The sequence below is a fragment of the Ctenopharyngodon idella genome, chromosome 10, assembly GCF_019924925.1.
Source record: "Ctenopharyngodon idella isolate HZGC_01 chromosome 10, HZGC01, whole genome shotgun sequence".
Taxonomy (NCBI): Eukaryota; Metazoa; Chordata; class Actinopteri; order Cypriniformes; family Xenocyprididae; genus Ctenopharyngodon; species Ctenopharyngodon idella.
Window position 1 is genome coordinate 22,482,606 of NC_067229.1, and position 14,575 is coordinate 22,497,180.

Below are 14,575 nucleotides of genomic sequence, written 5' to 3' on the forward strand. Positions count from 1 at the left end.
AAATGCACTCATGCCCATCTGATCGCCCATGGGTGTCCTGGTCTGAAAACGAGGTGTGTTCAGGTGCATTGTTGGCGTGTTGCTATTTTGAGGCAACTGAAAACGATGGCGCCATTGACCAACAAAAACCTGGTCTAAAGTCAATGACGCAGTATTTTTTTTGTTATTTAAAGGGTGCGTTAGTAATATGCGCCTATAGGCGGGTGCACAATGCACGTACATTCTGCTTGTTACACACACAGGGATGCGCAGCAGCACACAAAAATGCCAAATATTAAAAATAAAAGGATTACAATGTAAAAGATTATTACTGTGTACATAAAGATAAAAATGCCTACATGTCATAATGGATAGTCATTGCATGTATCAGAATTACCTATTAGCAGTAATGACGAATGAAATTGGCTAATTATTTGACCAATTGTGGCAATACACACATGTATTTAAACTCGTCAGGTTGAGGGTGTCTATATTCCGCCATGTAAATAGCAATCCGCCATGGTGCAAGTGCACATGGCTTTTAAAGGGAATGGGAGATGACACTCTGACAGGTTTATTGCACATTACGCCCAAATCACACCCATGACTCATTAAGAGGCTAGGTACAACCCCTTTTGGACCATTTTTTCCATCGTTAAACTAGCAAAAGTGGATTTGGACATGCCCTGCGCCATGCGCTTCAGACCATGCACTTAGATCGTTAAAATAGGGCACTGTGTGTGTATTTATATACACATAACAAATATACACAGTACACCCACATATATTATGTAAGCACAAACGTTTATTTTGGATGCGATCAATCGCGATTAATCACTTGACAGCACTACCTTTTTTTCCATCTATGTTAAGTGTTATTACTAAAAAAAAAAAAAAAAAAAAAAAAATCAAACAAATCAGGATTTTAATGGGGTTGCAAATATTGCAAACCACATATAAAATGAAATGAAAATAAAACAGCTCATGTAATATATAGTTTGATCCAAAGTTAATCACCTACCATTTGTTAAAAATGTTTTGTTTTGTATCTTATTTTGCACCCTATTTGTGTAAAGTTTCATAGACAATCATTCACAGTAGAGTACCATTCTGTATCTTTTAGAAAACAAAAATAATAGTAAATAAAAAAGAAATTAAAAGTAAATGTACCTTTCCTGAGGAAATGTACCACATCACAGTCTCTGTACCTTAGTTTACAAAAGTGTATTAGTACAGAAAAGGAAATAGAATGCTGATTGTCTAAGCAGGAAATTGAAGGTCCCACAACAAATTATCCATAAACTATCACCATTGTGCTCCGATGATACTTCACTCAGATTACTCTAGTGCTCTGTTCTTTCAAGTATCAGCTAAATTAAGAAATTAAATTCTTGCACACTGTACAAATAAAGTCCTTTACAGTAGAAACTGCAGAAACACATCATTCTGTATCAGGTTTATACAAATTTCACTACACAGAGGCACTTGATAGGTGTTTTTTTGCATATTCAAGTAACAATTTCTTAACCTAAAAACAGTACAATTTTAAGGACACCTGTACCTAGAGTATAAATGTTTATTGTGTTAAACACTGGCGCAGCAACAGTCTTTCTACAATCTTTGCATTACATGGTTTGGCTTTAAATACTAAATAGTAAATTTAAAATTACAGATGATGCTTTTCACTTACTGAAGCATATTTTTGTGTCAGGTGATGATTCTGCAGTGCACATTTTTTAAACTACCTTGAACAAAAGCGAAACATAAAATAAGCATCTAGTATTCAGACTAAAAACTAATTTTAAGGCCTCTGATTCACTGTTACAGTCATGTGTACAACAGACATGCCTGTAATGGTTACAATGCCACAAAGGACTTTGTAAACATGCCATTGTGTTTAATGCAGAATGAGACCTCTAAACGGAAAGCTGTATTTTTTTTTAACAATGAAAAAAAAATACTTCTTACCCCTTAACTGTGGGCATGATTGAGAAACCATGAGAGCTTTTCATTGAGACACTACCATGACTATGGTTCTTCTTAGTTGAGAGGTCAAGGACTCCATCTGCAAATAAAAGTCATCATATTCTAAGATCAAACTAAAACAAAATCAGCTGACCAAACTGAATCAAACCATTTAATCTTGCTTTAACCATATATAGATCCAACGTTTTGATATTTTATTTCAGATAGTCTTGAAAGATCTTTACATGCTTTTTATGAGGTTCTGGTTCTACTTGAAATAATTTCTTTAATCACCACAGTTGTCAGAAACACTGTAATATTCACACAAGATGTAAAAACACCATTATGCAGTGAGCTAATTCTCAACCAAAACAACATTCTGTCTTAAAACTTTGCAAGCTGAGTCAATATATTTGATATTATTTTGTTTGCAATATAAAATTGACCAGTAAAGTGAATACTGTTATGATTTTAAAGCATTTTTGTAAGAAAAATATCCATATTTATAACTTATATTATAAACTTATATTTATAACGGTAACGTCTGTCCGCTTGTTCATGAAAGAGTTGAGTTCCGGAGTATGACGTAGGATGCTTAGGTACTCTCTTTCTCTCGTAAGCTTAGGTGAGAGTAGACACCTCTCGCAGTTCAAACAAATAGGGCTGGGCAACAAACTTAAGCTCCTCTGACATTTCTCTTTAAAATTATCTATCCTCTGCGCTTCCGCGTTCGTCAATACATCATGCGTCAGGTCAAAGTTCACTCTTCCGCTGGAATCGGCTCGTATAAGGAAGTCAGTGATTCTAGTTTATAAATATGGATATTTTTCTTACAAAAACGCATCGCTTTGCTTCAGAAGGATTTTATTAACCCCCTGGAGCCTGAAGATTACTTTTATGATGGTTGGATGTGCTTTTTTGGGCTTCAAAATATTGGTTAATATTCTCTCCCATTATAAAGCTGAGGGTGAGTAAATTATGGGTAAATTATATAATTTTCATTTTTGGGTGAACTAACCCTTTAAGGATGTTTCAACATTTTTAAAAATATACAAATATGGGAAAATATATATTTTTTGCAGCACATTGCGATACAGCAGTAATAATAATATAATAATAAATATGAACGAAACTGGTCTCACCTTGTTCACTGGGTTCTGTCTCTGGTTTCTTGACGGTAAGGTCCAGTGGGGAGTCCTGGTCTGCCATGAGAAGCTTGCTGAGGACGGGATTCTGTGCGGAGGCAGCGGTGCCGGTACCGGTGCCGCCACAGACGGGAGCAGGTGTGGAGGCGTCCGGGTCCAGCGAGGGCGCTTTCGGCAGGCTTTGGTCCTTGGTGCCGTTGGGCTGGGACTGGGGTTGGGGTACGTCCTGAGTTGAGCTGGTTTTTGAGGTATATTCGGCAGCAAACTGTCGGATCATTCGCTGCATGATCTCACGAGCCACTAGAGGAATGTGGGGGTCTGTGAATCTTGGGAGGTCTGGTGAGAGAAATATTAGAAGGGATGCAATGAACCAATGAATGCATTTAGCGTATATATATTACTTTAAGATATAGAGAAATTCATTTTAGCTATAAAATATAAAAGTCTATCCTCCAAATATTTCGGTCACACTGTAAACCCTAATGCTCAAAATACTTAATTGGTTTGAGTAGGACAAACTTAAATTTAACAAATTAGTTCAGTTAAATTAACTGTTATGAGTATTTAGAACTTTCTTTTTCTTTCGAGTTCACAGCACTGACATATTTCAAGTAAACTGAACTGTTTTATTGTTTTGAGTTGTATGAACTCATTTCTTTTAATTTAGACTAACTTAAGTTTAAACTAGGCTGGTATTTTTATTTCCCAGCATGCTTTGCCCATGGCGCTCAAAAGGGAGAGTAAATGCTAAAATTAAGTGTTATATAATGTTTTTTGTGCAAAATGAATGGATAAGGGAGATTTAGTAGTGATTAATGTTTTGTTATGCTAATTTAGAAGAGTTTCTGTTAATGTGGGTTTTTGGAGAGTTACTATCATGGTGACAAGTGGCGCATGCGGCTTGGTTTGAGAGCAGGTAAGTTACATGTTTTAAGTTGCTATACTCATTCTGTAAGTGTTATACCTTGATATTGTTAACATGTTAGCAAATTAACAAGTTGGCATTTTCTGAATTTTCTTTTACAGTGAAGTAAATAACTCATTTGATTTGGAAGACCTCAAAATAAAAAAGTTAAATATTTTATGTTAATTGCTATCAAAGTGTATGAGTTAGATAACTTAGTACTTCAAGTTAGGAGCAATTATCATGCATGAGTACTACAAACTCAAAACTTGATAGTTCTGCTTACTTAAAATTGGGAACATCATAACTCAAAAAAATTGATGTAACTGATCACCTCAAATTTTTTGAGTTAGCCCAACTTATTCGGGTTTACAGTGCACTCGAACGGTATTTACTGTTCACACTTTACACCAGTGATATTTTGGTATCACTGAGATGCTATAGGTTTTAATTATATTTATTTTTATATTTTCAGTTTATTATATTTTAATTTTAGTTAAAGTTTAGTTAAAGTTTTGTTAAATTTTAGTTAGCCATTTTGTTGTTTAGTAACATTTTTATTAGGTTTTTTAATGTCTATATATATTTTTTAATATAAATTTTTATTTCACACATAGTTTTTGATATTTTAGCATATCAATTTAAAGTACATGAATTAGAAATGTTTTCTTGGCAACTAGCTGAAATAAAATAAGTTAGCGCACTAAGTTTACTTTATTTCAGTTAACGTTTATTTTATAGTAACAAGGGTTCCCACATATCCTGGAAAATCTGAAAAACCTGAAAACCTGAAAAATAATGAACAATTTTTCAGTCCTGGAAAACACAAGGAAAATGAGAGAAAACATCAATTGTCCTGGAAAATTCTCTCTTTATAAAAAAATGCTCTTGTTCATTAAAGAACAAATAGTTTACTATTGGGTCCAAAACAATTAATGCTACTAACAGAAAGTGCTATGCTTTGAACTGCTGAGTTTTGACACGTAAGAGAAGTATTTTGAATTACGCTGTTTAATAAAGCTTTGACGTAATGACGCTGTCTTGTATCGGTGGTTGCACTTGCAGGAGGAATTAAGTGCTTAAATGCTTGCAGTGAATGTAGGTACCTAAACTTGTTAATTTGTATTCTTGCAAACTAATAATTTTGATATGGTATATGCAAGTTCTCGGCACAGCAAACTAAAGCATGCATGACAGCATTAGCCCGAGAAAGGGTAGCAAATCGATACGTAAAGCTTATTATTTAGTTTCAGAAATGCTGAAACTTCTTGCATCCCCATGACAAACTGTTTTTATTAGTAATCCTTTCACACAGTCCCCCTAGTTTTATTTAGTTCTGAACAATATGGGAAGTCAAAATAAGTCGCTGACACGATGCAGAGTGAAACACATTCAGCGATTCATTCACTCCTCATGCAGCACTGACTAGTTAAGGCTAGGCAAAGACTTTAGCTCAGTCCTGTTTGAAATTAAGGGTGTGCTATATATATTGTATATAGTAATATAATAGTAGGCTACTTATATAAACTTAATAAAAGCATGATTGCAAATGTGATATTGATTTTCTGCAACAGTTCACCAAACAAGAAGTTACTTACATTTTAGACAAAATATTGTCTGTTCCACCAACAAAAACAAAGCCGAAGCAGAATGTTTCTTAGCAACACACAGTGAGGTTTTGTTTCTGAATGAATCTGCAATTTTGAATGAATCATTTGAGAAAGTGATTTGATGACCCGTTCACACAGACAGTCATTTACTTCGTTCGTTAATGAATAAGTATTTTGAATTAATTGTTTGAAATTATACCAATAACTCACTCATTAACACTCTGGGGTCGGCTAAAACGCCGGCTAGTTTTCCTGGACTTTCTTCACATAGCAGCAAAATTGACTTAAATACTTATTTTCATTTTTTGTCATACAGATAAAAGTAATACATTAATTGAAACTACAGAATGTCTACTTTTATTTGTGTGCACTCACAGTAAAAAAAAATGTTGTGCTTTTTGCAAAATAAAGAAAACTAACATGATACGTGATCTGTCGTCTCTCTCTGAATGAAGTCCATTCTGATACTCAGAAAATGAACTGTAACTTAGAGAATACTTATCACACAAACATGAGATATGTCTAAAGAAACGTTGAAATGTCAGGTTTTAAATAATGTAAATCAAATTGAAAACAAATATTCTGTTTATGTAATCTGTTTGAAAAGAGAGAGATGTCAGTCATTCTTGAGTCACCTCATTATCCACTAATGCGGCCAAGCCCACGGACAGCACGCAGCATTCAAACACAAATTTGAGGCGATCCATGCAACAGAGTCCCACATCAACTCGAAAAAACACATCAAGCTTAGTCAGATTCATGTACTTTTCATCATTTTGAGATGTGGTGAGGAATAATTTTAAAAGGATTTACCTCAGAGGAAGAGTGTGACTGGTTTCAATTTCATTTCGAGAATCAACTTGATGAAGCCGGTGATTGTGAATGGTAAGTTTTTTGTTCCTAAGTTCTTTATTCTAATCGCGATATAGACTAGTGTCTGTGAATATTAAACTGCAAAAAGACAGTTTAAATATGAATCCTGCATGTTCTGTGTCTCTGTGTGAATGAATAGGGCAGACACACGGTTTTGTTTTATCTATAAAGCATGCTGAAAACAGTGAAGCGACAGCTTCTGAAAAACTGAAGCAAGTCGCTGAATAGCACGCAGGAGATATGGCAAGGCGATGCAGCATCTCGTTCCCTCTTCAGGGAACCATGGTTACAGTCGTAACCAAGATGTTCCCTTTCAAGGGAACTCACACTGTGTCAAAATGATGCTGTGGGAATGCTTATACCCACGCCACCATAACGACAGACAATACAACCTGGGCCCTAGGTGTGGAGCTCAGGTCCAAGTCATAAAACCTCACGAATGTGTGCGGTGAGGACCAGCCTGCTGTATCACAAACATCCTGAAGTGAAACTCCTGACACTAGAGCTTTAGAGGCAGCCATACTCCTAGTAGAATGGGCTCAGACTGCCAAAGGGAAAGGCAATCCAGCTGATTTATAAGCAAGAGAGATAGCCTCGACTATCCACTTGCTCATTCTCTGCTTAGATGCTGGGAAACCTTTGTTAGGGGGTCCAAAACAAACAAACAACTGTTCAGATTTACAGATTTACTCATGGAGGGAGCTCTGGAGCAAATAATGGTCTCAACAACCTCAGTTGAAAGGCCAGAGCCTATGAGCTGGGCCCCCTCAGAGGCCAAGCCCACAGCTTCCACAGTTCTGGACGGGGGTGAAATATTGAGCCCCCTGCCTGAGACAGAGGGTCCCTCGGAATCTCCCAGGGAGAGCTGTCGAGGAGATACTAGATCCGAGAACCACACTCTGCCCGGCCATCATGAGGCAACCCATGATGAAAAAAGTGAGATGAATCGTGTCTTGTGAACTCTTTCCAGAACTCCCGGGAGCAGAGCGATTGGGGGAAAAGCGTATAGACGTAGCCTCGGCCACATCTGAACCATGGCATCCAGTCCGAGAGGTGCTGGATGCATGAGGGAGAACCAGATCCTTCATATCTGCTCCACCACTTCAAGGTGGAGCCTCCATTCCCCGGGCCTCAGCCCCTGTCTCGACAGGATGTCTACTCCCTGATTTTGGCACCCAGGGATGTAAGCTGCTCTGAGTGAGAGCAGTTTCCCCTGGGACCATAGGAGAATTTGGTGCACCAGTCTTCAGAGTGGCCACGAGCGCAAACCCCCCTGATGATTTATGTAGGCAACCACCGATGTGTTGTCTGAGTGGACAAGCTCATGGTGGCCCCTGAGGTCTGGGAGGAAACTCTTGAGTGCAAGGAAGACAGCCATCATTTCCAGGCAGTTGATGTGCCAGGAAAGATGATGTCCCCACCACAGACCTTGAGTCGATCGACCTTCCAGGACCACTCCCCACCCTGTGAGGGAAGCATCCGTTGTTAGCATCTTGCGATGACAAAGAGCTCCCAGAACGGGGCCTTGGTATAGGAACCAAGGTTTCTTTCATATAACCAGGGCACCTAAGCATCACCATGTGACCTTGATCATGCGAAAAAGATTGCCCCTCGGGGCAAAATCCCTTGGTCCTCAGCCACCACTGCAGGGGTCTCATGTACAACTGCTAGCTGATGCGACTGAGCTAAAATCAACCAATTGTCGATGTAGTTCAGAATGCGGATGCCTTGCAAAAGTAGAGTACTTCCGGTTCCATAACCAGAGCCTGCTCGGGGCCCACCACTGTGGGTAGGACCCCCATAAATCTGGGCGGACGAGACCCAAACCTAAAGGTGTAACCCTTTTCGACTGTACGCAGGACACATTGAGATATAACTGACAGTAGTTTCCACGCTGGCAGAAAATCTACTAAGGGAACACGCCTCTCGAAGCTGGCCTCTAGTGTTTTTCGAGCAACTGCTTTGGTGCCCTGAAGCGGCACGCCGACGGGGAACAACCGAACTGGTAGCTCTGAGACCCTCCTCGGAGGGGGCAAGCATCCCAGTGCCACTACATTTCTGGGCGGACACTGAGATATGTGCTGGAGACCGCTGCGCCCTGAAGCACGCGAGGTGGCAGGGTTGGCAGAACGTATAATGAGGTGTTGACTACTTCCCTCTGCAGGGGACTATGCTCAGAGCCCTGACACCATAAACGTCAGGACCACTTTTTCGCAGCCTTCTTAGCGAAAGGACAGTCCTCAGATCTGTCCTACTCCTCAAAGACTGTGGTTGAGAGCGCCTCCCCGACCCCCTTTCTCTCTGTGGGGAGCTCAGGAAGCAACGCTCTGCTTTTGTACCGTGTGGTACGAGGAACTGGCCTTTGTTGTTTGGAGCTGCTCCCGCTCAGCAGCCCCGGGGACCTGAGAGCAATGGGGAAGGAGCTTCTGGAATGCCGCCGCTTGCTTGTTGGCCTCCTGGAATCTCTCGACGACTGTATTGACAGCGTCGCTGAAGAGGCCAGGGGGCGCTTGCGGTGCGTTCATGAGGAAGCTCTTATCTTTCTCTTTAATTGCACTGAAGTTTAGCCAAGGGTGTCTTTCCATCACCACGCAAGGCTGCCAAAGCATGACCGATAGATCTGGCCGTTTCCTTGGTGGCCCGGAGAGATAGATCTGTGGCCCAATGCAACTCAGCAACTGCGTCAGGGCCAATTCCCCCATCCTCATTCAGGTCACCAAGCACAGTGTGAAGGCATGCTGCAGCCTGACCAGCTACAGAATATGCTTTGCCCACTAAAGACGATGTTATTCTTACTGGCTTAGTGGGCAGCGTCTGGGCCTTTAGGGACGATGCAGACTGAGGGGAGAGATAGCTCGCAAGCGTCTCTTCCATCTTAGGCATTGCCCCATAACCATGTTCTTTATATCCCACTATAGAGGAATAGTTTGATGTCTGTGAACTATAAACTCTATAGGAGGCTGGTTTCTTCCATGATCTCCACACCTCGGTGTGGAGATCAGGAAAAAACGGAAGACACCGATGAGGAGGATGTGCTTGTGAGGGCAGGAAGCGTTCATCAAGTTTACTTTTTGGATGGACGTCCTGCTTCTCAGCTGGCCAATCAATCTGGCAACAGCGCAAGACACAACCTCTACCAGTTTCTCATATGCAGGGAAATGAGGTGGCGAATCCTCAACTTCCCCTGCATCGATGCTTTCCACATCCAACTCCTCAGAGCTGGATATGTTCATCACCGGTACCTTACTCACTACGGAAGGAACCGCAGCGCGTGTGAGCACTAGATCTGCCAGGTGAGGCCTGAGATAAGGCATGGCCTGTTTCAAGCCCCTCTGAACCCCACAATCTAGAACGTCGCTGTGCCTGAACCAAGGGGAAAGCAAACTTGAGCGCCCTCCTCGAAGAGTGCCAAGCAGGAGCGGAGCGTACACAGCGGGAGCTGCTCACAATGTACACAGCCAGCACCCTCAAGCGCTGACTGTGCATGCTCCGCACCCAAACACACTACACAAAGATAAAGTGTAACACTACCCATAATAAAACGAGGGCAGGGATGAACACACGGTCTGAAAAAAAATGTCTTTTTCCACAAATTTTGTATGTATGCAAATTGTATAATATCCAAGGTACACATTTTTAGTAATTGTACAGTTAATTCTCATATTGTATTTTCAGAAAGTTTTGGAATATTTTTCCTCTCCCTAAATTTGTCACTAAATTTGTCACTACTGAAACACAAACAGTAATTTAATAAGAAATGTTACATTGCCCTTTTAAGATTTTGTTTACATCTACCTTGTAAATATATTTTAGTTATTTAAAAAAAAAAAAAAAAAAAAAGTTCACAGGTAAATCAATAACAATTACAATTTTAACAATATTTCAAGTTTAATTTATTAATTAATTTTGTTTATTTGTTGCATCTTTAATCCAATCTTTCTTTGTAAAAGGCATAAAGTTTATCATACTGATTTTAAAGTTAAGGATTCATTAGTTTGAATATACATTGAACCAAACACTATAATAACACCTTAGCTGATACTTCAATATACTTTATTTTTGACAAACATCCCATGTTTCGGTCGTGACTGCATATTTTCGGTAGTGACAGTAGCCACCACATCACATTACAGAATTTTAACTCGCATACTAATACACTAATGATTTGCATAATAAGATTCACATAACTGTACTAAAGTTTTGCTTATTTCCCCCAAATAAACGATTGTGTTCCCTTTTCTCACTACCAAAAAGTTTCAGTAGTGACAATTTTAGATACTTTTGAGCTCTGAACAATTGTACACACACACAAACTAAATTTTATAGAATAACCCCCAAAAACCAATTATGTTGTTTCGGTAGTGACTGTTTCGGTAGTGACAATTTTAGATACTTTCGAGCCTAGCTTCAAAGATGCTAATCAGCACATGGTTACCTAACACAGTTCTGAACAATTACACACATAAAAACTAAATCTTATGGAATAACACCCAAAAAAGTTTGCTTAATTGCATAAAAAAAAGGTGTTTAATAGTGACGTTCCTTAAAATTACACACAGATTTTCAGACTTTTGAACACATTTAACTTAAAATGATGATACCTATCTACTATGAAAAAAAGGCTATGAGAGGGAGGGACACTGGAATATTTCCTGATCAAAAATGTAGAAGTGTGGTTAAAATCAGTCTCAGCCAATGGACTAAAACATTCACTGTTTCGGCAGTGACATGAAAATACGGGACACATTTTCTTTTACATAAAGTTTCATGATTTAAAAATAAATGATAAAATAAATATTTTTTTAACTTCACTTAAATAAAAAATAAAAAATAAATAAATATATATATATATATATATATTAGTAAAATTGCAAAAAATTATTTCAATATCATTTTCACAAGTTGAAATTTAGGGGTTAGGGTTCAGGACAGCCACCTCCCAATTGAAAGTACCCAAATGTACCCAATAAATGATGATTTTATATATATTAAGCTTATTAAGATTAAGATTGGAGTAATACAAGCATTAAGATTACTCCAGAAGTACTCCAATGACTCACTCGTTAAGACCATTATTTGCTGCCACCTACTGGCGGTAATTTTAAAAGTATCAGTCATTTTTTACTGTTCAATATTGTAATTATTTTAAAACAATAATCTCACAGCATTATTTATGCAATTGTGATATCTTGTTTGTTTATGTTATAATACAGTGGGTATGGAAAGTATTCAGACCCCCTTAAATTTCTCACTCTTTGTTATATTGCAGTCATTTGCTAAAACCATTTAAGTTCATTTTTTTTTCCTCATTAATGTACACACAGCACCCCATATTGACAGAAAAACACAGAATTGTTGACATTTTTGCAGATTTATTAAAAAAGAAAAACTGAAATATCACATGGTCCTAAGTATTCAGACCCTTTGCTCAGTATTTAGTAGAAGCACCCTTTTGATCTAATACAGCCATGAGTCTTTTTGGGAAAGATGCAACAAGTTTTTCACACCTGGATTTGGGGATCCTCTGCCATTCCTCCTTGCAGATCCTCTCCAGTTCTGTCAGGTTGGATGGTAAACATTGGTGGACAGCCATTTTTAGGTCTCTCCAGAGATGCTCAATTGGGTTTAAGTCAGGGCTCTGGCTGGGCCATTCAAGAACAGTCACAGAGTTGTTGTGAAACCACTCCTTCGTTATTTTAGCTGTGTGCTTAGGGTCATTGTCTTGTTGGAAGGTAAACCTTCGGCCCAGTCTGAGGTCCTGAGCACTCTGGAGAAGGTTTTGGTCCAGGATATCCCTGTACTTGGCCGCATTCATCTTTCCCTCGATTGCAACCAGTCGTCCTGTCCCTGCAGCTGTAAAACACCCCCACAGTATGATGCTGCCACCACCATGCTTCACTGTTGGGACTGTATTGGACAGGTGATGAGCAGTGCCTGGTTTTCTCCACACATACCGCTTAGAATTAAGGCCAAAAAGTTCTATCTTGGTCTCATCAGACCAGAGAATCTTATTTCTCACCATCTTGGAGTCCTTCAGGTGTTTTTTCATGTGTCTTGCACTGAGGAGAGGCTTCCGTTGGGCCACTCTGCCATAAAGCCCCGACTGGTGGAGGGCTGCATTGATGGTTGACTTTCTACAACTTTCTCCCATCTCCCGACTGCATCTCTGGAGCTCAGCCACAGTGATCTTTGGGTTCTTCTTTACCTCTCTCACCAAGGCTCTTCTCCACCGATAGCTCAGTTTGGCCGGACGGCCAGCTCTAGGAAGGGTTCTGGTCGTCCCAAACATCTTCCATTTAAGGATTATGGAGGCCACTGTGCTCTTAGGAACCTTAAGTGCAGCAGAATTTTTTTGTAACCTTGGCCAGATCTGTGCCTTGCCACAATTCTGTCTCTGAGCTCTTCAGGCAGTTCCTTTGACCTCATGATTCTCATTTGCTCTGACATGCACTGTGAGCTGTAAGGTCTTATATAGACAGGTGTGTGGCTTTCCTAATCAAGTCCAATCAGTATAATCAAACACAGCCGGACTCAAATGAAGGTGTAGAACCATCTCAAGGATGATCAGAAGAAATGGACAGCACCTGAGTTAAATATATGAGTGTCACAGCAAAGGGTCCGAATACTTAGGACCATGTGATATTTCAGTTTTTCTTTTTTAATAAATCTGCAAAAATGTCAACAATTCTGTGTTTTTCTGTCAATATGGGGTGCTGTGTGTACATTAATGAGGAAAAAAAATGAACTTAAATGATTTTAGCAAATGGCTGCAATATAACAAAGAGTGAAAAATTTAAGGGGGTCTGAATACTTTCCGTACCCACTGTAATTCATTACATTATTACTTATGATTGTTTGGATCATTTTATTAAATAGTTTAAAAATGTAATATGAATACGCTATAACAATTTAAGATGAATATACTGTAGAAAGTGTGCTTTCCAAAAAAAAAAGAAAAAAAAATGAAGTACAATGACTGAAATCCATCAGTTATAGTAAATTAAAACAAAATTAAAAGTTTTTAAAGACTTCTGAAATATATTACTTTAGGCCGTGAATCTGTGATCTCTGAAAAAGAGTAGGAACCCTGAAAAATGTTCTTTATTGTTTTAGTTTTAGTTAACTATAATAACCCTTCTTCACACACATTTGAACAAGTCTCTTAGGTATTTTGCAATATTGTTATTAAACAGCCAGGTGAACATGAATACGATAAGGTATACCTAAAAGTACCTCTCTCATTAAGTTTTCTCTTTTATGAATTTTATATCTTATAACACTGTATCATCAGACTATTTCACAATACACTTGGTCACTGCCATTGTTAAGATCAAAGCCACTGCATTTTGGCAGACAAGGCTGTGAAAACATTTCCTATAGGGCAGTAAAGTTCTGCAGACTTGAAAAAAAGGAAGACCATTTCCTTTAGAGTATAAAACATCAAATATACACCTCAAGGAAGGAAAACAACCTGAAAACATTTGAACCCCAAAACACTTATTTTGGACATATATATGAGGATGTTGTTTACTGTAGAATATGTGTGCATATGTGATATACAGGGGATGGACAATGAAACGGAAACATCTTGTTTTAGACCACAATAATTTATTGGTATAGCGTAGGGCCTCCTCTTATGACTAATACAACATCAGTTTGTCTTGGGAATGACAGATACAAGTCCTTCACAGTGGCCAGAGTAATTTTGAGCAAGTGGAAAAGGAGAATTTAAATGAATATTCTTTTTTTTAAAATATAGACTCATTTATAACATTTTAGATATTTATAAAAAGACACATTTATAACATTAAATAGAACATTTTGACAGAACCTCAAGTAAATTACATGTTATTTTGTGTTGTTGTCAAATGTTTTGTTTTCAGAATTGTGGAGAAAAGTGATCTCTATTAAAAAGCATTTTTTTATATTTGAGTCCAAGTTCAAAATAAAACAAACCGCTCCATTTTAAACGTGAGCTGTCTGAACGACTGCCAGCGGGGAATTAAACAGGAAGTGTTTGTCAGATGTCATAACAGGTTTTGCGAGAGAACACAAATAGCTTTGCAAGAGAATGCACAAATTTGGCGAGGGAACGCAAA

At 38.6% G+C, this 14,575-nt stretch overlaps 1 protein-coding gene across 1 annotated transcript in view; it reads right to left on the reverse strand.

Annotated features, from left to right (window-relative positions):
- The window catches only part of lcor (ligand dependent nuclear receptor corepressor), a 55,844-nt gene that overhangs the window by 13,560 nt on the left and 27,709 nt on the right, over window positions 1-14,575 (reverse strand). Inside the window, exons 5-6 of the mRNA XM_051909355.1 lie at window positions 3,087-3,425; window positions 1,948-2,044 (exon numbers count right to left, since the gene is read on the reverse strand). Of these exons, the coding sequence (XP_051765315.1) occupies window positions 1,948-2,044; window positions 3,087-3,425 (436 nt within the window). The remainder of the gene's footprint in view (window positions 1-1,947; window positions 2,045-3,086; window positions 3,426-14,575) is intronic.